Source organism: Chinchilla lanigera, unplaced genomic scaffold (assembly GCF_000276665.1).
Source record: "Chinchilla lanigera isolate Chin_1 unplaced genomic scaffold, ChiLan1.0 scaffold00067, whole genome shotgun sequence".
Lineage (NCBI taxonomy): Eukaryota > Metazoa > Chordata > Mammalia > Rodentia > Chinchillidae > Chinchilla > Chinchilla lanigera.
The window spans coordinates 3,270,751-3,292,959 of NW_004955468.1; the positions used below are offsets into that span (position 1 = coordinate 3,270,751).

The following is a 22,209-nucleotide window of genomic DNA, read 5'->3' on the forward strand; positions in this document are numbered from 1 at the left end:
CCTGATGTTCTGCAGCCATTCATTTATTTCAGGACACCACAAATCAAGGTCTATAGAGACATGACCTTTGATTGTGCATAGCATAAACCAAACCCCCCAGAAGACAGGTCCAGAACCAAGGAAGGTAATTTCTACCTTCAAATTCAGCAAAAGTACACCAATAAAATACAGTATCTCCAACTGGTGGGTTTTGCTGGTGCTTTTGTAACTGGCTCCCAGAATTTAAAAGGTACAGTGGACCCCTGACTTACAAACGTAATTCATTTGCAAGGGCTAGTTGTAACTCAAGTTGGTTGTAAGTCAAGACTATTTTTCCCACAAGAAATCATGGAAATACCCATAATGTATTCTGAACCTCCCAAAGATAACTTTAATCTTTTCATAATAAAAAGCGTTGTATAATGTGTGTAATTTACCAGAAACATAATTTTCCTAGTGTATTCACCAAAAAGTTATATAATGTTCCTAGTTTACCAGAAACAACAATTTCATACTGTCCCTACCATTCAAGTTGACACCTTTGGCTTGCAGGAAGAGAGGATGGAATGGAAGATGGTTACTCTTTGGAAGGAGAGTCCCCTTCCTTAAGAACATCAGGAATCTGGCTCTTTGGTGTTCTTTTTCTCTTTGGAAGAGTCTGTAGCCCCCTAGGACCTGTTTCAGGCTCACTAGGTCTCAGCCTTTTCAGAACTAAAAACTAGTCTAAGGTTGTCTGTTTCTACCTTTTCTGTAACACTGTTCTGTAGTATGATATGACATTGTCATTAAGCAAGTGAATGCAATAATTGGCTTTTTCTCTGTCTGGGTGAGTCTTCTCTACAAATGTTCATAGCTCTGGCCAATTTTTCAGGACGTCCTTTATTTTAGAAGAACTTTGCTGCACTGATTGTTGATACCCTCACTTCAGAAAGCTCCTCAGCTTCCATCCTGTTGCTCAGCCAAAAGTTGCTGAAGTTCCTCTGTAAACAATTCCTCTGAGTGTTCCTCCACCAGTTCCTCAATATCACCACTGTCTACTTGCAAGGTTATGGACTCTGCTATAGTGACAATGTCATCAACCACACAGTCAACTGAAGGCTCAGGCTCCTCTACACAGCCTTCAAAGTCTCTCCCCTATATAATTTTAGGCCACACTTTCTTCCAGGCAGCTCTCATATCCCCAGAGAGACACTGGCCCAGTATTTCTCATTTAACCCCACACAGGAAAGGATGTTGTAATAGTCCCTCCAGAACTCTTAAGGGTTAAATCTTATCTGAGACCATCTAGAGCAGTTCTTTGGTGTACGGCTTCCTAAAGTTAGCTATATCCTGCTGGTCCACAGGCTGCAGTAGAGGAGCTGTATTAGGTGGGAGGAACTCGATTGAGAGCCATGGAAATTCATCAGCTAATTCTTCCAAATCTTGTGGGTCAGCAGCAACATTGTCCATGATGAGGAAAGCTTTGAGTGATAAACCTTTGTCCTCTAGATAGTTCTTAACAATAGGACAGAAAGCCTCCCTGATCTACTCAAGAAGTACTCTTATTACTCACGCTTTTGCGTTAGATCTCCGTATGACCCCTATTCTTCATGACTTTGTTTTCTGAACACTCTAGGAGTCTCAGGGTGATAAACAAAGACAGGCTTTATCTTGAGATCAACATTTACACTGGCATATACCATTAAGGTTAGCCTGTCTTTCATAGGCTTTTTCTTATGCCAGTGGGCTGGCATTTTCTTCTGTTCTTGGGTAATGTATGTTCTCCTGGGCATTTTCTTCCAGAAAAGGAAGAGAACTTAGTGAAAGCAAAAGCCATTTCTCTGTGTCATCATTTCAAAGGAGTGTATATAATTTTCAGCAGCCGTTTTAACAGCATTGGCTGTTTCACCAAGCCTAGTTACGCTGTCAACCCAGTTCTCAATTTAAAATTGTGAAACCACCCCTAACTAGCATGAAATGTTTCAACATTATCACTCACTGATGGACTATCTTTTATGAAATCTGCATTTATAGCTCTGGCTTTTTCACAAATTATAAACTCAGACAGACTATAACCTGCCATCTGTCTTTCCGTTATTTATACTAATAATAGCCTTTCTACCTCATCTAGCACTGTTGACTGTGACTTACTAATTTGAGTAACACTTTTAGCAACACTAGCTTCCATATGCAGATCTTTTCTCTATAGATTATTGAGACGGTGGATTTCAACATGCAGTACATATTAGTGAGACTGGTCCTGTGAATGCTACTTTCATATTTCTCCACAATTTCTTTCTTCTTTTCAATTGTGATTGCTATCTTTACCCACCCTTCCTTCCTTAGCTTCTTTTCTAGCTTTTGTGGGGCCATTTTGATAACAGTAATCATAGTGTTTATATAAAGCACTGACCAAAACCATGTCCACAAACATGAGCATCTAGGGTCAGACTGATGCTTACATAAGTTTTTTTTACATCGTGAGTCTTTGTTTACAACTACACAAGCAGCCTGGCATTCATCAAGACTTTGGTTGTAAGTTAAACATAAATTCCGGTTGTAAGCCAAGTTGAGAGTCTCTATGTAAGCCCAGTCATAACTCATGGGTCCACTGTACAAGTCATGCCATCTCTGAATCCCAGGGCAAAAAAGGTACACTTTATTGCAAGCACCTAAGGGCAGAAGCATGTCCAAGAGGAGTAATACAGGCTGGTGGATCAATAGCTCCAAGGCCTCAAAGAAAACCACAGAACCCCCAGGAGCAGCCCTCCCTCACCAATCACAAGGGTGAAGACCAAAGAGCAGAGTAACTTAACATGGTGTCAGCCCCTAGGGAAGTTGTGACACCACTGCCCCTGAAACTCAACCCTAGCACACACAACCTGGCCCTGTGTCAGCGCCACCTTCTCTACTCTCCTCAGCAGCCCCCTGCAGTGTTCTGACCTAAGACCCATAGATCTGTGAGGATTCTTGCATAGAATTTAGAGGCTTCATCTTTTCAGATGAGAAAAATATGTATCTTTACTTTCTTCAACTTCTAATTCAAATTTACATTTTTTCAATTATTAAGGTAAACAACTCAGTACCAGCAATGCGTGTGAGTCTATCAACTACAGAAATCACAGGTACTTTCATTTCACAATACTGCTGTCACAGTATCTCAGGCTATCACTTTTGTTCATCACTTTTTCGAAATTAAGGAGGTTACTAAATGTTCTGCTAATTTTTATTATTTAAAGTGTTAATAAAGAAACATATATCACTATATCACAAGTTTATTTAATATTGCGATAAATATACTTACATATAACTGGTTTTTCTTATAATCCTGTTATTTATTTCCTGTATTTAAAAGTGTTATACTAGCCAGCCTGCAATCCCAGCACTCTGGGAGGCAAGTGGATCACAAGTTAGAGCCCCGCCTGGGAAACTTAGCAACTTAGTAAAACCCGCTAGGAAAAAAAAATTAGAAAAAGTGCTGGGGATGTAGCTCAGTGCAAAGGCCTGGGTTTGATCCCTAGTACCACAAATAATAATAATGATAATAATGATGATAAGCCAAAAAGGGTGCTGCTATAGTTTGGATATGATTTGTCTCCAACAGTTCATGTGCTGGAGGATGGTCCCCAATGTGATGCTATGTGCCACATTATGAAGAATCATGAAGCCCTCAATAAATGCAGTCAGCTGGTCAAGCTTCTAAAACTGTGACCAAAATAAAAGTCTTTTCTTTATGAAGTTTCCAGTCTCAAATATTTTTTACAGCAACACAAAATGTACTAAGACAACTGCATAGTTTTTACTGATGCCCATGGGGCCCACAGCACAGATAAGAGCAAGATCCCTGCACTAGAATGTGAAGTCACTTCTAGATAGGGCCACACTGTTAAGCACCCAGCAATAAAGGCTGCTTTCCTACTCTCAGCCTACAGCACAGGGCCAGGTATTGAGGAGATGGTCAGGCAGCCCAATGGTTACCTGACTGTCTAAGGCCAGGCAGGTCACCTTGGCCAGAGAGGGTCTGAATGCAGGTGGTCAGCATCCCCCCCACCTCATCTCCCTCTCTCTTGAAGAAGATCAGTGGGCCAATACACACTGGGACCAAGAGTCAGACAGAGTCAGGATTGGGCCTGGGGAAGAGTCAGCCTGGCTCCCACAGACCCATCCACTCCTACCACTCCCTTATCCCTCAAGGGTCAGCATGAGGCCTTTGCTCAGGAGCACAGGTTGACATCAGGGAAGGATGGGCTTTTGGCCAAGAATTTGACTCCTTCAGACACTTTCTCTCCAGAAGAATGCTGACTCTGGCCTGGCCCACTGCCCAACACATATACACCCAGGGCAGCTCACCTGCTTGCTAAGTTCACAACAGCTCCCTGGGCACCACGCAGGTAAAGAATTAGAGCTACTTCTTCCTATTCCTCCTTGGAATCCTGTCCCCTTCCCACCCACATCTTGTTTCCTCAGTCAGTGAGGGTTACCTAGGAAAGCAGGACAGGATATAGGATTACAACAAGTGCCTCTTTCACTTGCGTGGCACCATTTCACCAAGCACCAATCACGCAGTACCTCCCCTATTGCACATTCTGGTAGGATCCTGTAGGTAACCAAATCCAACTCCCTGGGAGCCTGTGGCCAGGACAAGATGGTTTATTATGAATGACACACTGATCTTCTCTGTGAGTGCTGCTGCTGGGGCCAATCTTTGCCGGGAACACATTCACACCTCCTCTCAATAAGGAAGCCATTGGGCTCTGGCTTACGCTCAGGCTTTAAGTCTCTGAGGGAAGCCCTATAACAGGAGGCCTGGGACAGCTCTGGAAGCACCACACACCTGCCAGGTCTTCCTTCCAATACAGCAGCTCTCCAAAACCTCCATCTCACTGTTTCATGTGATGATCCAGAGAACTAGCTCTGCTCTAAGAACCCTCAGTCCAGATCTAAATCACCAGCTTGGTCTGTACACTTCCAAGAAGGAGCAGGCCTTAGACCAGCCTGAAGTTCTGATCCAAGTGCAGCCCCCAAAACTCCCTATGACCACCTGGCCAGTTCAGATAGAGAGATAACAGACCCATACCAGATACCAACCCCACACCTATTTCTTGCTCTGCTCCTTAAGATAGAGCCATAGTCTGGGTTCATAGTTCTGACCCTGAGATCCTTGCCATCCAATTGGAACTTCGCAAAGTTCTCTACCTAAAATGTGTCTCACTGCTTAAGGTCTAGCACAAAGACCATCCAGGGAATGAAGTCTTCCCACACTTCACCATGACCTTAGAGCCTATATCCCCCCCAGCACACACCAAGACCAGAAACAGACAGATGACAGAGACTCGTGTGTCCATCTACCTCTGTGGCCTGTGAACATCTATGAGTAGGCCTGATACTGTCCCTGGAGGTGCCCAATAGATGCTTGATTTACACATTCGAAGTTCTCCCAAACTAGAGGATTAACTGAGAACCTACTTTGCTGCATTCAATTGCACTGCCCAAAAAGATGCATTCAGTTCACCAGTTTTTCCATTCTGATTTCAGTTCCCAACCTGATACTGGGGTGCTACTCCCTCGTATTCCTACCTTTCCTGGTGCCCTGCAGAGCACGCCAATACTCCCTCCCACTAAACTTGGTCCAAGGGAGTAAGCTCTTTCAAAAGCAGATCCAAGCAGGTTGTCTTCTAACCCTTCTGGACAAAGTCTGAGAGGCCACCTGAGACACAATGCACCTTTCTCTTTCCTATCTCAAGGACAGTCTGAATTCTCAGTCTTTATCTCTTAACCTTTGCTCTGCTTGGATTCCCTCGTCTGGCATATTCTCCCCAATACGTGGATGAACCATCGGTCCACAGTCCTTCCTGTCACAGAGACCATCCACTCTTCCTTCACTCTGCAATACAGTATTAGGGAGCACCTACCGTGTGCAGGGTGCTGCACTAAGGCCCTGCCTTCTCCTTCTAAAAGACAAGTACAAATGAATATACCCCATAGTTTACCAGGTAGTAAAGGCTACAGAAAGTGTGATAGGTAGTTAGGGAAGGCTTCTCTGAGGAGCTGATGTTTGGGTCCTGAAGAAACTGGGGCAGTGTCCCTCTGGAAAAAAGGAACTCCACGCCCACCTCAAACGTTGCTCCCTCTGGGGAAACGCCTGGGGGTCTGGCGCCCTGTGCTTGCCACCGTCCTCTCGGAGGGGCGTGGCAGTGATCACGCATGCCCACCTGAGCCCTACACTGCGGCCGCCGCAAGCTCACAGGTGAGGCGCGGGACCCAGGGTTCCCCCAAGGGCCAGTGGGCGGAGGGCAGGTTTCAGCGCCAGCGCTGGCCCTGGCTTGGAGGGCACACCTCGCCGCTCTGCGCTCAGGAAGCAGCGCACTGCCCTCGGCTACACAGCGAGCCCAGCGAGAGCCCGGGGCCTCAGACCCACGGTCCAGCCAGGAAGACCGAGGTCCGCTCTCCGCACAGGCGGGCAAGAGCGAGAGGGAAGGGCAGCACTCACCGCGCGGAGGACGCCATGTTCACCCGGTGAGCAGTCACGTGAAGTGCAGCGTCAGCTGAAGCTCAGCAGCGTCCCACTGAAGGGGGCGCGGCCATAGAGGGTGTGTTTGGGGCGGGGCCAGGGACCTCTGCCCCGCCCCCTTCAGCTCCCAGCTTTGCGAGACTAGACCCAGCCGAGCTCAGAGGGCTGCGGGGATCCTTGCTGGAAAGCCCCTAGGTGCAGTCGAGAGGCGAGGCGAGCAGGGAGCCGCGCCCCACTCCTTTTCGAGGTGGGTGGGAGTGTCCTGAGGCAGTGAACCCCTTGATTCTGGGTCAGCTGCCGAGCAGGCGTCCCAGCCCACCCTCGGGAAGAACACAGTCATAAAGAAACCGTCGGGGAGGAGAGGAGGTAGACTTGAGCAAAGGCCAGGGCTTGAGCAAAGGCTGGGGCCACTGAAACCTTCAGCGTCCCGGAGTGTGGGGAGAGAGATACAGCCCCACTTGGGTCTGGTAAGATATTTTCCAAGTCCCCTAAGTGCAGAATGTGGAAGAACCTGGAGGGAGGCCAGAGAGAAGGCCTGGGGTGGAGTTCAAGGGGGCTTGCTTCTTTGCCCAGTGGGCTCTGATGTTGGTTCAGGGCCCTACAGAGAAGGGGGAATCAGGAAAAGAAAAAAAAAGAAAAAAAAGATGCCTTCCCTACTGCCAACAGATTAGAACATTTACAGATACTGGCCAAATCTTCGCGAAAGTGAGCTCATAGAAAGCTCACAAAAGCCCCGAGAGATAAGACCTATCCTTGATTCCATCGTACACATGAGGAAACTGAGGCCCAGAGAAGTAAGTAACGTGCCATATTTCACACAGGTCTGTGTATCCTTGGGACTTTGGACCTCCTCATTATCAGCAGTTCCACCTTCAGCCAAAGAGACTCAACTCCCTAATAAGGACATTTTTAAAAAATAACAAAGGGTGCACAGAAAGCTATTAATGCCACTTTACAGAAGGAAAACCTGCCCCCAGATAATCACAGCCTTCCTTAGCACCGCTTCTTTTGGTATAAAATGTGTCAAAATTAAGCAACTGCGAGTTCTGAGTGCTCATTAATGCGGAAAAAGAAGTAATTACCCCAAATATTTACAAAATAATAGGGGCAGAGCACCCACCCACTGACTGGAACACCCATGCCTGTGGGCAGGAATAAGGAGGCCCTCCTGGGCACACAGGCCCATCTGGACAATAGGCCTCATTGGCAAGGCCTCTCCTGCCAGTAGCTCTGTCAGTGTGGCACCCCTCACCCCAACCTTCCCTTGCACTTCAGAGGCTGGGGCAGGCCTTCTCCACCACTCCCTCACCACCCGCTCCGCCCCATCAGAGGCTCCGGCAAGGCTCCTCCACCTCCCCTCCTCACCAGAGATCCTAGCACCCTTCCAGGCCCGCTCCCACCCCTCAGGACTCCCCGCTGGAGGCTGCAGCAGGACTTCCCCCTCCCCCTCTCCTGCTGTCTGTCAGAAGTTCTGGCAGGGGCTCTGGGAGAAGCCGCTCAGGGTGTGGGAAATTACATAGTTACTCATGCAGGGCAGACCCAGGACGCTGCTGGGAGCCAGGAGGCAATTGGGCAGAGATTGATTTTAGAGAGTCGGAGTGGGAGTGTGTAAATCAGCTGAGGGAGAGGGCCAGGCAGCACCTTCATGCCTCACAGCGGAGCACCATGGTTACCTCCTAAGTCACAGGCCCTGCGTGAAACACACCTGCCCTCGTGGTGGCTGAGAGGTGTCTGGAGGTGTGTGTGCTCCTAAGCATCATTACTTCATCCTGGTACAACTCCTTCTTTGTCTCTGTGACACTATGTTGGGCTGCTCCGCTCGTCCCCTCCCTGTCTTGTAGTCCATGGACACTGCAGATGACTGGCTGTCTGGAGACGGCAGGACGCCAGACTTTGACTCATGAGCCACCCTTGGGCCTTTGAGGGGTGTCCCCTGGAAGAGCCAGGATGTGGGCCCCACTCCTCCTCTGCTATATGTTGAAGATGCTGGTCTGCTGGAAAGTCTGTAGGACCATGCTGGAGGTGGCCCGGATGCTGTCTCTGCCCTCAGCTGCAAACTGTGACCCATGGTGCCACGCTATGATGGAACATGTTATGAGGGCTAGGGACTCAGACCCCGCCCTCAGGATCTTCAGCCTGTGGTGAAATGAAAAAAAAAGAAGCCTTCACATGGTCCTCAAGGGGCCCACTATGGGTGCATGGGGTGGAAGAGCAGGCTTCCTGCTATTTCACTGGTAGGGAATGACTGAGGTTCAGAGCAGAAAAGCCACAGGACCCAAGCCCATCTCTTGGACAGGAGCTCAGCAGGCTTGGAAGGGGAGACTAGAACGATCCAGCAAGAGGCTCTGGACCAGGGCTCAGGGTGCTGCTCAGTGGGAGAGCATGTGCTTAACATGCAGAAGTCTTGGGTTCAATTCCCAGCATCAAGGGAGAAAAAGGGAATCAGCTTCCTGGGCACCAGCCTCAAAGGGTAAAACCCCACAGCGGATGACATTTGAATTTTTGTGGTTATTTGTTTGCTTTTACTGAGAATTGAAAACTAGATAGAAAAAACCAGTGCCAAATAGACTGAAAAAAAAGAATGGGGGTATGTGTGTGTGGCAGAGATAGGTATTCCAACCCAAGCTGTTCCTGGATTGGGAATGAATGGGTGTGACAGTCATGACATGCCCAGGTGGCTGTCTTTCCATCACTGGTTGGCAGATCCCAGCCTTTGGCCTTTGCAGTGTCAGCAGCTGTGGCAGCTCCAGCTCTCCCAATGCTGCGGCCAACGTGGTCTGCTCTTGTCCTCCAGGGCCACACCCCACCTGTCATCACCAGCCCTATATTATATCCTACTCCTCCTTCCCCTACCCCCACTCCACCGAGTCCACCTGAGCTTCTGTCTTCCTGCAGAAAAGAGGCTGACAGCTGCCGAGGGGCCTTCCCTAGGAAGCCCCCGTCACCACCTCAGATGAAGTGGTCCCTGCTGTGTGCGCTGCCAGGGTCTACGAGGCAATTCAGAATGAGAAATGGAACGGTGGCTTCGCAAAGGCAAATCATTCCAGCAGCACCTTCGAAACGTTGGAAGAAACAAGCTCTTTTTGTGTGTGTGAAAATGGGAAATATATTGTTTTTTACTGTTTCAGAGACTGTTTTCTCATCCTCAAATCACAAGCTGTTTTCTTCCAGCGAGACTTATAAATACATCCAATTATCGACATTCAATATAGGAAATAAAGTTCTGAAATTGTTTTCTTCTGTTCACACGGAGTAGGCCGGCCAGGTTGCACAGGTGATAATTACTTTTACTTCTCAAGAGCCTCGCCGGTGCAGCGTGGCTGGCAGCTCCACCTTTTATTGCTTTCACCTTTATTACATTGCCCACATTGTACTGAGCTATTCATTGACCTAACTTTATTACCCCATTCCAAGATCTTGATAAAAATGAATGAAATTCCTAATTTCAAATGTATGAGTACCAAGTCCCAGAGCAGGAGGATTTGATTCCACAGCTTGTGCCTTGGAGAGAAACTCCTTGATAAAGAACAGGCTCTGTCTCTCTGTCTAGCTCTGAGTCTCAGAACATCTCTGATGGGACAGTGGGTCTCTGCTGGCATTCATGACTGACCCTCTCAGAGACTCCAAGCAGGGTGGCATTTTAAGAAGGATACCTTCAGTCTTGCATAAAATCACCTCCAGATTGTGTCCCTGGAAGCCACCGTCCTGTCTATGCCACCGTCAAGACTGGGTCACCTGTGTCTCCTCCTTCTCCTGCTGGAATTGCTGCTGACCTCAACTTGTCTACTCTTCCTCTTTTTTTATTTTAAAGAGAGTAATAAATGAGAAACAAACAAAAAAATAGAACAGTAGCAGCATACCAGTATCACAAATATAAACAAATCAAAGCAAGTTCAAAGTGATACAGGGTCTAAAGACAAAATAATAGGAATCAACAGTAGTTGTTCTTGTCTACTTTTTCTCATTAAACCTTTCTATCTCCTCTGACCGCTTCTCCCGTGATTCTTCCATGGCTCCTCTGTATGACTATAAAGCCCCCTGCTTCCTGCTCCCTGCTCCCTGGTTCCCTGGCTGCAGTCTCTTCCCACTCTGAACCCCCAGGTCATCAGGGTTTTCTGTAGCAAACAGCTCATCAGCCTTGCTATCTCCAGCAGAAGAGAGCTGCATTGAAAGGGTATCACTTAGCACAGATGGAGGGGGGTGGGTTCAACAAACAGGCAGGAGTCAGGGAGGCTGGTGGCCAAGCACACCACCCGGCCACACCCTAAGAGACATGGCAGCTGGTCCTGCTGCCCAGATGCTTGCCACCACCTCTGTCCCTGGGCATAACCTTGGACTGACACAACATCCTGGCTTCACTACCTGCATTGCCAAAGTGCTTGGTGAGCAGTGCAGCCAGCTGCAGAGCCCAAGTCTTATGCCCACATCCTGGCTGTCCTGTCTCTTTTGGCCCCTTCTAGGGATGGAGATGGAGAGTTACATAGGCAGCATGTCACCAAGTTCCATTCTCCAGATAGGAAGTGGTTAGAGCATGGTGTGGTGGCACACATTTATGATCACAGCACTTTGGAAGGCTAAGGCAGGAAAATCACTAGTTTGAGCCCAGTCTGGGCAACTTGGAGATTCAGTGAAATCCTGTCTCAAAAATATTTTTTAAAAGTAAAAAGAGGATGTGGATATAGCTCAGTGTGAAAACCCTGGGTTCAATCCCCAGCACTGCAAAAGTGGTTAAATACTGGTAGTAATACACAAAGCCCTACACGGTGATGGACCAGTTTGGGGTACCAGTACCCTTCAAGTAAAACCTTAGAAAGTTCGTGTCTGTAAATTCATCTTGAATATTGCAATCTGAAAGATCGGAATGAAGCGATTAATGTTTCACCAAAAATGGGAATTTCTTATTTCATGATTTGGCACAATTTTTATTTTTAGTGTACATGGGGAGGATACTTAGTTTTTGTGGGGTTTTTGGGGGAAGGGACTCGTAAGCTCTTCTCTGACTCTGCTTCTATATCACTGCCAAGTGAGTAACCCCAAACACCAAGTGCCCTGTTCAAACCTGTTCGTAGTGTAAGGACTCCAAAGCCAGCGGAGTGGGCTTGAGTCAGGGCAGGGAGACATCTCCTGTCCTCACTTTTCCTGTTTGGGGGTAGAAACAAGGGGGCTTTTGCTTCCCATACAGGGCAGTTGCCAGGCTTCGATGAGGCTTTGAACACCAAGGCCCTGGGGGACAGTTTAACATGATACAAATGCAAAAAATGTGCACTGGTCACTTTCCTTATTGGGACACTCACTGTTTTTAGAGACTGTGGACACAATAGTGAGGAAGGTGGATGTAAGAAATTTGATCCAGTTCTTAGATTTGCTATTTGCTGAGTGGTTTTGGGAGATTACCCAGCTTCTCTGGGCTTCCATTTCTTTACTGGTAAAATGGAAGTGGCAGAGGATCATTGACCGGGTTAGGTGGGGATGGTTGTAGAAGACGCTCAGCTCAGATCCTGGATGGTGATGGTTCCATCCTTATTTCAGAGGTCATATGAGAACCGGGGGCAGCAGGAAGGGACCAGCACGCTATCCTCCAGGGTGTGAATGTGGGTGAGACACCCTGGGAGGTCACTCTAGCCCTGCCCACTCACCGAGCAACCTTGGCCCAAAGGGGTGAGTCAGTGAGTCCAAGCCAAGATAGTGAGGGCTCAGCCCCTCCAGAGGACTCGCAGGGCCCTGGGGCTGCCACACCACCTGAGTCACAGTGGCAGCCCAGCCAAACCGAGAGATGCTGAAGGGATGCAGGGACACAAAAGTGAGAGCGGGGAAGCTGCAGAGAGGGTGTTCCTGCTGCACCCAGGATCTCTGACCCATAGAGCTCGGCATGTAGGCATGGGTTTGCAGGCAGAAATGAATGTCAACAAGGAGGCTTCTATGAGGGGTTAGGGACAAACAGCAGATTTCAAAACTGACCTCCAGTTTCTCTCCTTGCCATGTTCACACCTTTGTGTCTTGATCCCCCTAACCCTCCTGTCCAGTGGTGGAATCTGTTTCACCCCTGACTCTGGCTGGATAATGAGACATCGGCAAAAGCAGAGACCTTGGAAGGCGCTCACCCACCAGGCTTACCCTCTTGCTGCTCTTGCCACCCCTGCCACTGCCACCATGGGGGAGTGCCCAAGCTAGCCAGGCAGAGGTTGAGACGCCTGGTCAGGAGCCGGCCAAGCAGCAGACACACAGGCAAGGCCAGCTTGAATTATCCAGCCTCCAGTCAGCCTGACAGCTGCCTGCAGAGCCATGAATGAACCTAGCAGAGACCAGCCGGATGGTTGCAGATTCCTGAGCTACATCAGTGGTTGTTTTTTTTATCCATGATATGAGGGAGTCTGTTATGCCACAAGCTTAAGTGACGCAGAGCAGAAGGAAGAGACCCTGAACTACCACCCTAGAGAGATGGTCCTGGGCAGATGCTACTGGGCTATTTTCACACAGTGCTCTGGGAGGTGCAGGGTCTCTGCTGCACTTGTGTGGGCCCCGCGGAGAAAGCGCGACCTTCGCACTGGCCAGGTATGGAGTGCAGCGTGGCCTCGGCGCACAGAACACTGCAGGACCCTGATTCTGCAGGAGCCCTGTGTGGTTGCTCCGCCTTGAAGGCAGTGTTATCAGATGGAGGGTCTCGGGGGAGTTGCTTCCGGCTTCTTGGAATCCTGAACAAACAATTGAGCAGGACCCTTAAAAATATTAATGACATTTATTAAAAGCAAAAGAACCAAGGTATGCTCCTCATGAGGGGGCTGGCCCAGATAGGGGCAGGTACTGGGTCTCTTAAGATACTAGGATTATGGGAGGACCTATAACGAGGGATTGACAGGCGTCGTAGCCCAACTTGGCACCTGATTTGGCTCCCCTGTCCAGAGGGGGAGTTTCTGACCAAACAAGATTCTTAGCAGAAGTATCATGGCACCCAAAGCCTACAGGAGCGGGTAGGAAGGGAGGTGAGGTGTGTGTGTCAAAAAACCACTATGAAAATGTTGTTGAACACAGGCCAGGCTCGTGTACTTTTGGTTTTGTGCCTGCCTGGGCACTTTAGGGAACAGGATGACCTTTATTATTGGCTGACGGATGTTTTGACAGGGGCATCCCTACTCTGTTGGTTTCTCCACTCTTGCCCTATGGCTTCCTGCTGTTTCCTTGTCCCTGCTCTATCTCCCACCTCAGCAGCACCCCACCACAGACACCTGAGGGGCTGCAGGGAGGCAGGCAGTGTCGGAGCAGGAAGGTGGTGCATGGGTGGGACTTCTTGGACTATATAGGCTGAGAGTTCAGTGAGTTTCAGTTAGAATCCCTCCAGGAACCCCATGAATTCTGGAACAGAAGAGTTCAAGAGGACTGGAGGATCTCTATAATATTGGAACCAATTAAATCTGAAGGAGTTTGTGGTTGGAACCATGGCTGCACTATAAGTCAGTAAGCCCAGCATGGAGACTCAGCCTGCACAGATAGGCGTTGGAAAATAAGGTTGGCAAGGGATTCCACAGCAAGGGACTATACCGGATAGGTAACTTGGAGGTGCCAGTCAATGGGGACATTCATGTCTAGGCTAGGGTTGATTAGACAGACTAGGACCTTATGGGAAAGCCAAGCATAATGCAAGAGGCGGGAGTTGCTATTGCCAGAGTTAAACACCTTCTCCATCTCACTAGAACTGAGACACTTGCCCATGACCAAGGCTTGGGCTGTCCAAGTGTAGCACCCCACCATTCAAAAAGATTCATAGATAACCACAGTGGTGCCATTGCCATCCCCGGGTAGCCTCCGAATCAGTTGAGTACAGTGAACCATTGCGATTCTTACTCGCTTCCCCATCCCATTCTGAACATTTAGGTAGAACAGCCTTTGGGAAAATCACAATTTTATTTCCAGATCTCAAAGATCAGTATCAGACTCTATACATTTAGGGCTGGAGGGAAAATGGACTGGAAATCCTCTGACAGTGGTAAGGTCAGAAGCAGGTGTCCTGGCCTAGGGGCCTCCTGCAAAGAGTCCTCTCATCTCAGAGCCCAAACAGCGACTCTGCCTGCAGGGCCAGCTGTGTGCCCAGCACAAGTCCCCTCTCAGCTTCTCTCGCCAACTGAAGCAGGTGGCTGACTGGCTGCCGAGAGGTTCAGCGCCAGCACCATTGGGGGTGGGCAGCCAAGCCTTTCTGCACGGGAATCTGGGAGGAGAAGGGACCTAAAATCTCTACCAGGTGCCGCCTCTGCCTAAAGAGAGGAGGAAGCTGACCTGGGCTGAGAAGAACTCACAGATACTTGCTAGATGCTCTCTGAACTCCAGGCCACAGAACTGGCTACACAGAAAATCATTTTTAGCTTTGGACTTGTACCAAGAGCATAGTGTGCACAGCACAAGTCCTCTCCCTACCCGTACTCTCCACCTCTTCCACCCCAAGCACCACCTGGACCCCCAGTCTCCTAAGCCCCATCTCTCATTTCTTCCCCTACCCCAATACTTGCTTCCAACTAGGGCCTGCTCATGTCCCCTGAAGAGCCAGACCTTCCCCTGCCTGTTCGCACGGCCCCCAGGGAGAAACAGGAGCCAGTGTTTTGGTGGGGTAGCCTCCAGTGAGAGAGAAAATGATATTTTAGGCTTTTATTCTGTCAGGAAGGGAATATCCTCCCTCCCCCTCCCCAGGATCTGCAAGACTGCGCTCAGCCCCCTCCTCCTTCCTGGTTTTCTGCCTTCTTGGTTACCATGGATTCAGAGATTTGCTCTCTGCACCTGAGCCCCAAGGGAGGGGGAGGAAGTGAGGGGAGTGGCTGGGGGAGGGGGCGGGGAAGAAGCTCCAGGACAGTCTCCAGGCGTCCATCTGCCTCTTCCCCTCCCTGCAGAGATCCTAGGGCTCAAAGGCACAAAAGCCTTTCTGTGGACTCTCTGGGGCCAACATGTCTTATCCTGCTCTGGGATAAACATGAGGAGAAGCTCCGGGAAAAATGTTCCTTCCCAAATGTCCTTCCCAAAATGCAAGCTCACTGAGGGATTGCCACGACAACCAGGACATGCCCACAGTGATCACAGTGAAAAGGACATTGTCAGCACTGCCTGGGCGGGGTCACACTGTTGGTAAGAAGGATTGCCCCAAAGCCTTCTCTTTGCTTCTGACCTCAACCCTAGAGTGCCTCAAATCCTTAGACCTAAGCCCAGAACCATGCACTGGGTTCTGACATCCCATAGACTATGGAGACAGTTCAGGGAAGAAGTCAAGGCTATCACTGGGTCAGTCTCCATCCTGCCGAGAGATCACTTGGGCCCCTTGTTTCTGGGGCTCTGGTTCTGGCTGTAGATCTGGACCACTGGAGAGAGGGTAAGGAAAGTACCACCACTGTCTACCTGGGGATAGCCAACCTACCCAGAGGAGCCCCGTCTGGAGCAGGTGCAGGATGTTGCTACACCCTCTCACTCTGCCAGTGTTTCTGAGAATGTGTAGTGAGCGATCAGGCTGTGGGCACTGCAGGGGTACAGGCCCAAGTTGAGCCTGGTCAGTGCCTTGCCCAGGGTCCAACTCAGCCAGAAGAGATTCATAGTGGCTGTGGTAGAACCAGAATCAGAGCCAAAGGCCAGGGCAGCTGAGCAGACTGCAGCAGCAGAGCAAGTACCCCAAGGGTAGGCTCAGCCCAGGCTGAGGCTCTTCTTGGGGTTCATCTCCCAGCCCAGGGCTCAGCAGGGTCAGAGGGCTGCAATCCACTGGGGTGCTTTTCATCATCTGTCTGTCCAAGTCCCTCTGTTCACAACCAACAACCCTGACACACTCAAGGTCTGCATAGGTGGGGGGTCTTTGATGGGCAGTTAGATTCTTGGAGTCCACCTATAACCCCAGGAACCACTTCTACTGGTCACTATGATGCACACTGTATAACCATTCCCCAGTTGACAAGCCATTCTGCCTCTGTACTTCCTGCTTGCTTATCTCATATAAGTCCTAAACCACCAGAGATCAGGGCCTAATATTTTGAGAGTGATCTCCATCAGTGCCCATCGATGTAAAATAAAACTGCCTCCAAATCCCAGGTGTCATTTCAGAGGTTTATGTTTGCCATTGCATCTGGTGCATCGCTGGGAAGACCATCTGTGCTGACCTCTTTGGTCACCAGTCATGGCCCTTGCACGTGGAGCAAGGACCTCTGCAGGTCCTGACAGGAAGGTGCACCCTCAAGATTTCTCAAGTCCCCTCGGAGGTCTGAAGTAAAATTCCTGGCTCCCTACTTGAGCAGCTCACATTGGACCCCAAAGGGAGGAGAACACAATCTGTCTGTCTGTCTGTCTGCCTGCCTGCCTGCCTGCCTGATTCCAGCAAGACCCCTGGGGGTACCCCAGTTTTTCTGTCAGTCCTCCTCAGTTCAAGCAGAAGAAGAGCTTGATCAACTCTTGTTAGTTAAGGCCACCCTCAAGGGAAGCAGGGGGTTGGAATGTTTAACTTCTGAGTGCCTGCTGAATGAATGTGTGAATGAGTGGACTTGATAGCATAAGCAATAGGCTGCTCTGTCTGTGTATCAAGACTGGGAAGCGCTGGTCGCAGTGACTGATTGGGCCCTCACCTGTGGTTCTGTGGCAATTGACATATGGAATAATGGAGGCCTCACACCCTGCTTAGCTAAGTTGTGCCTAAGTCCCCAAGAGGGGTGTTGCTAGGTGGGCATGTGAATGGTCTCTCTTTCTCTAAAAGACACCCACCCTTTCTGTGCTGCACCATTGTTCAAGGGTACACAACACACACATAGGGAGCCAGAAATGGGAACTAATTAGTCAAAGCCCACAGTTCCTGACTGCAGGAAAAAGGGCTTTTACAGAGTTAAAAATGAAACCAAACTGCTCTCTGTGTCTCAAAGAAAAGAAAAACGAGGCCCATTCTTCCTGAGAATTCCATCTTGACACCCTCATTGGCCAGTGAAGTTGCTGCCAACACTTATAGCTTCACTCCTCACCCCCAACTCATCTATTTCTAGCCAGCTGAACAGCTAGCCACTGCCCGCATTCAGCCACACAGGAGCCCCTACCCCCAGAGACACACCTGTCCTGATCAGATGGCATCATCTAATGCCCACTCAAGATGACTGTCAAAAATGCCTTCTGAGTTCCACATTTGGACTGAGAAAAAATTGGACTGTCAACCCTGAGAAATGAGTTGTACCCTATCAGGCCTGAATAGTTAGGACAAACCAAACTCTATCAAATTGGATGCCTAAGAGCACACAGTCATTGCAAAAGTTGGGGGCACACCTATGACATTCCTGGTAACAGAACTCTCAAAAGCTTCAATCCAGGGGGCTGGGGATTTAGCTCAGCGGCAAAAGTGCCTGCCTGGCAAGCGCAAGGTCATGAGTTCAGTTCCCGGTACCGGAGAAAAACCAAAAAAAAAAAAAACAAAAGCTTCAATCCAGATCAGATGACAACCCTTTCATTGGTCTAATGGGCTCAGACCAGGCCAGACTGGGCTCCCTATTTCAGCTGAGCCACCAGGAGCATATAGTACTATCACTGGGCAACCAGGACTCTTGTCTCTCACCCCTTCAGCCAGGTACAAACTTGCAGCCTGGGAGGACATCTCATGAAATATGAATTCCTGTATAAGCTAGTCCCCATACCACCTCTGGGAAGAGACCTCCTCTTCAAGTTAGAAGCTACCATCTCCTTTGTACCATACCGGTCAGTCTCCCTCTCATTTAACCCTGCACTTTAAACTCTGTCTGTTCCCTGAGAGGAAGACAATAGCTGCATCAGCCTGAGACAAAGAACCACAATCTTGACACTCTGAAAACTCTCCTTCCAGAGGTATAAGCTAAAGACTTGCCTCCAGGCCTGGCCATCAACCATGCTACCTCACTGAGACTCCCATTGCTGTCAGATGTCACAGGAAACACTAACAGATATCCAGCACAGCTATCACCTTGTTCCCAACCCATATACCCTTTTTGGACTGTTACTTAATTATCACAAAGATTTAGGAACTCTCACTATTTTCAGGGAGCCTCTGACAAGAGATTTGGCTACTCTGAGACAGCCTATTTCTCTGTCCCTTCCAGCTCCACAATTCTGTCACTGGCCCTTGGGCCCTGCAATTGGGCCACCAACCACCTGTCTCCGTGAAACTCCATCCTGGGGCAACCCTTAGCTGCATCAAACAGTACCCCATGCCATGAGAGACTTGGCTGGAATTTTTTTTTTTTTTTTTGGTACTGGAAATTGAACTCAAGACCTTGTACTTGCCATTCAGGTGCTTATGCCACTGAGCTATATTTCTGGCTTGGCTAGAAAATGAACTACACATCCAGAGGTTTCAAAACTGGGAAATGCCTATACACTGTCAAACCGCTAAAATATACCTCTCCTTCCTGTGAAGCTAGTTCAAGATCTCTTAGCTGCCCAGACTGCCATGACTGCTCTCATATATGTTGCCTCTGTCTTCTGCCACCCATAGCCTGCTGGTACACCTGTCTGAACCTAAAAAAAAATGCCTTTTTCTGCCTTCAATTGGCTCCTGTCAGCCAGCCCCTCTTCACCTTTAAATTAAAAGACCCCAGTTCTGGACTCAAAGGCCAACTGACCTGGACTCAGCCTCCCAGAGGTTCAAAAACTTGTTCCCTCTTGGAGCTGCCAACTTCTATAAAATCGGTATCCTTGAGTTCACAAACCATGCTCTAACAGCCACTGTCTTTCTGATTAAGAAAGCTGACAAGCTCACCTTTCATGGATCTAACTGTCCAGGTGCCACATGCTGTACTGGAATGAACTGTTCTAAAAATGGACTCCCTGACAGATGCTGAGTATACTCTCTTTAAGAATGTAAGTAGCTCTGCTAGGAATGTACTCTGACAGGGTAAATATGCTGTAGTCACCTTGGACAAAACTATTTTGGACAAAACTCTCCTGCAGGGATGAACTGCACAGTGAACTGCTTTCTGCTGCTGTTTGGAAATCCACCATTGACACAAAATAATCTGGTCCAGAGGCCTAAACTCCCTCCAGGGATCCAACTGACTGAACCAAAAAAATTTACCTGTTATTCTCAGAAGATCAGAGCCAGACCTGTCCTCACCACTTGTTCTGCAAACTCAAGCCACAACGCTGGCATCTGTCCCCCTGCAGCCAGCTCAGTCTTCAGTGTCTATTCACTAGCCCTGACCTCATGCATTATAGTAGACTATGTACAACATACAGACCACAAAGCTCTAGAAAAGCTTAAAAACCAGCTTGTAACTCACACATATATAACCCAGGTTCATACTAACTACCTCTATAAGTTTCAAAAATCCAGCCTTAGAGCCACTGAAAATTTTACCTGGACCAGACAGTTCACTCTGAAAAGACAATGCACTCAAAGCCCTGCTCTGATCATACTGTCCCACATGGCTAAAGCCTGAGCACACAGGATTGCTCCATACCTATTCCCCTTGATTTTTGTGACTTTTCAGGCTACTTATTCCAGTCTTTGCTTTCCCACCCTCTACTAGCTGTGTTTTTTGCTTTAAACTCTATGGATGGTTGCCCCAAGAGAATAGAACAATCAATCAAACACTTGACTAAGATTTGATGAGTGTTAAGAAAAAACTCTGTAATAAGATAATATTGGGGAGCTTGGCTAAGATCACTGACAATCTCAATGTTACTAGTTGGGCCTTGTCTCAGAAGATCACATGTAATATGCCCAGTAAATATTTGCTGTGGAAACTAAAAAGAGGGGGAATTGTAATAGAAAGTGCCTCCAGCCAGTATACTTCAGTTCTTACTTGCACAGGTAATAGTTCCTGTTCCAGTTCCAATTACTTCTATCTCTTAAAAATAGCTGGTCACTGTGATGTACATTGTATAAATCATTCCCAATTGATAAACCATTCTGCCTCTGTACTTCCTGCTTGCTTGTCTCATATAAGTCCTAGACCACCAGAGATCAGGGCCTGATATTTTGGGAGTGCTCTCCATCAGTGCCAGTCATTGTAAAACAAATCTGCCTCCAAATCCTGTGTGTCATTTTGGGATTTCTGTTTGCCATAGCAACCCCAGGAAGAATCTTCTCCCTCCCAAACAACTTCATGACTAATCCTTCATCAGGTCCACACCACTCTGCTGTTTCTGCCTCCTGAGGGCTGCCCATGGCTCACTGCTCCCTTATCCCCTTCATCTCATCACTTACCCAAACCCTACCAGGGCCTTCACTTTCACAATGGCAGACTCACGAGACCCCCAAAGGAAACCACCCATTTGCAACCTGAACACAGCGCTCTTTGACTCAACAACTCCACTCCTGGAGTATACCTGGCAGAAATTCCAGCACCTCTCCACCAAGACAAGAACAAGGGCCACACTGTCATTCAAAGGAACCCCAAACTGGAACCTACCCAAAGGCCCATCAGTGGTATGAATTCACACATGGGATCCATACAATGAAGAGGAGGAATCTCAGAAACAGTGTTGAGTTACATGAGCCAGACACCAAAGTATGTGTTGTATGATCTCATTGATTGACTATTTTTGTGGTACTGGGGATCAAGCCCAGGGGTACTGCACCACTAAGCTACCCCTCCAGCCCTTTTTATTTTTTATTTTGAGTCAGGGTCTTGCTGAGTTGCCCAGGCAGGGCTAGCACTTACAGTCCTCTTTTCTCAGCCTCCCAGAGTGTTCTAATTCTATAGGCATACATTACCATGCTAGCTAGCTATGATTCCATTTATTTAAAGTTTAAAAGAACACAGAGAACAACTCTCTGAACTACCAAAAGTCAGAAGAATGGCTGCTGTTGGTGAGTAGTGGCTAGAAGAGGGCACAGAGAGACTTTGGGGGCTGGTGATAGTGAGCTTAACTCTTCCTAGTGGTTACATGATGTGTTGGGTTTGTAAAAGTGCACAGTGCTCTACGCTTGCCGCATGGGTACTTTCCAGTGTCATACTTAGGAAAAGTTGTCATAATTAATCCAGCTGTCCTCCTGGAGAAGGACCTGCAAGATGAGGGGAATACTTGCATGTTCTTCTCAAGCAGGAAAGGAGAGGAAAACCTGAATTTTAGGTTTCCACTTCAAGCATTCTGGGTTGCTCCCTCAAACCACCTTTCACCCACACACCTCCAAGAGCAAACCTCAGCCAGGGGCCTGGAGGTGGAGACAGGAAGAGAAGACCCGGCTCAGCCCACACCCAGTGTCCTTGTCCCTCGGAATCACTGAGCAATTTGCACCTTGTTCTACTTGGTCTCTTGGCAGCTTAGGGTGCTGGAAGCCATTCCCTCCTTCCTGATACTCTCTCTGGATTTGCCTGTCCTTCCTCTCCTTCCTTCCTTCCTTCCTTCCTTCCTGCCACTTTGGACCTGTCCCTCTCCAACTGCTGAAACTCAGCCCATCTCATCAGTAACATAGTCCTGGGCCTTTGTTTCAGATTTTCCATTCTCTAACCTCTGTTCAAGTGCAGGCAACTCCGGAAGCTTGATGTTCAGGTCGGATTCTTCCCTTGGCTCCTTCCCATATTTCTCCACGGTTCATCTCAGGTGTTCTCAGGCAAGACAAAGCCTTAAACAGTTGTTATTTGTCCCCTGCCCCTGATCACCATCTTAATGATCACACAGCCAGCTACCCACACCAGAATCTGGATGTCACTTCACCATCACAAGTACATCCCATTTGTCACCAAATGCTGCCAGTACACCCTCCAGGCCAGACATCTCTGGAGCTCCTCCCCAGGCTCATGGCCCTGACCCACGACTCTTCTTTTCTCCCA

At 48.6% G+C, this 22,209-nt stretch overlaps 1 protein-coding gene across 2 annotated transcripts in view; it reads right to left on the reverse strand.

The window, feature by feature from the left end:
• Positions 1-6,544, reverse strand: part of Pepd (peptidase D) — a 129,424-nt gene extending 122,880 nt beyond the window's left edge. For both annotated transcript variants that reach the window (XM_013522478.1, XM_013522477.1), the window contains exon 1: positions 6,449-6,544. In XM_013522478.1, coding sequence (XP_013377932.1) covers positions 6,449-6,465 — 17 coding nt within the window. In that variant the 5' untranslated portion in view covers positions 6,466-6,544. The remainder of the gene's footprint in view (positions 1-6,448) is intronic.
• Positions 6,545-22,209: the final 15,665 nt, after the last annotated feature.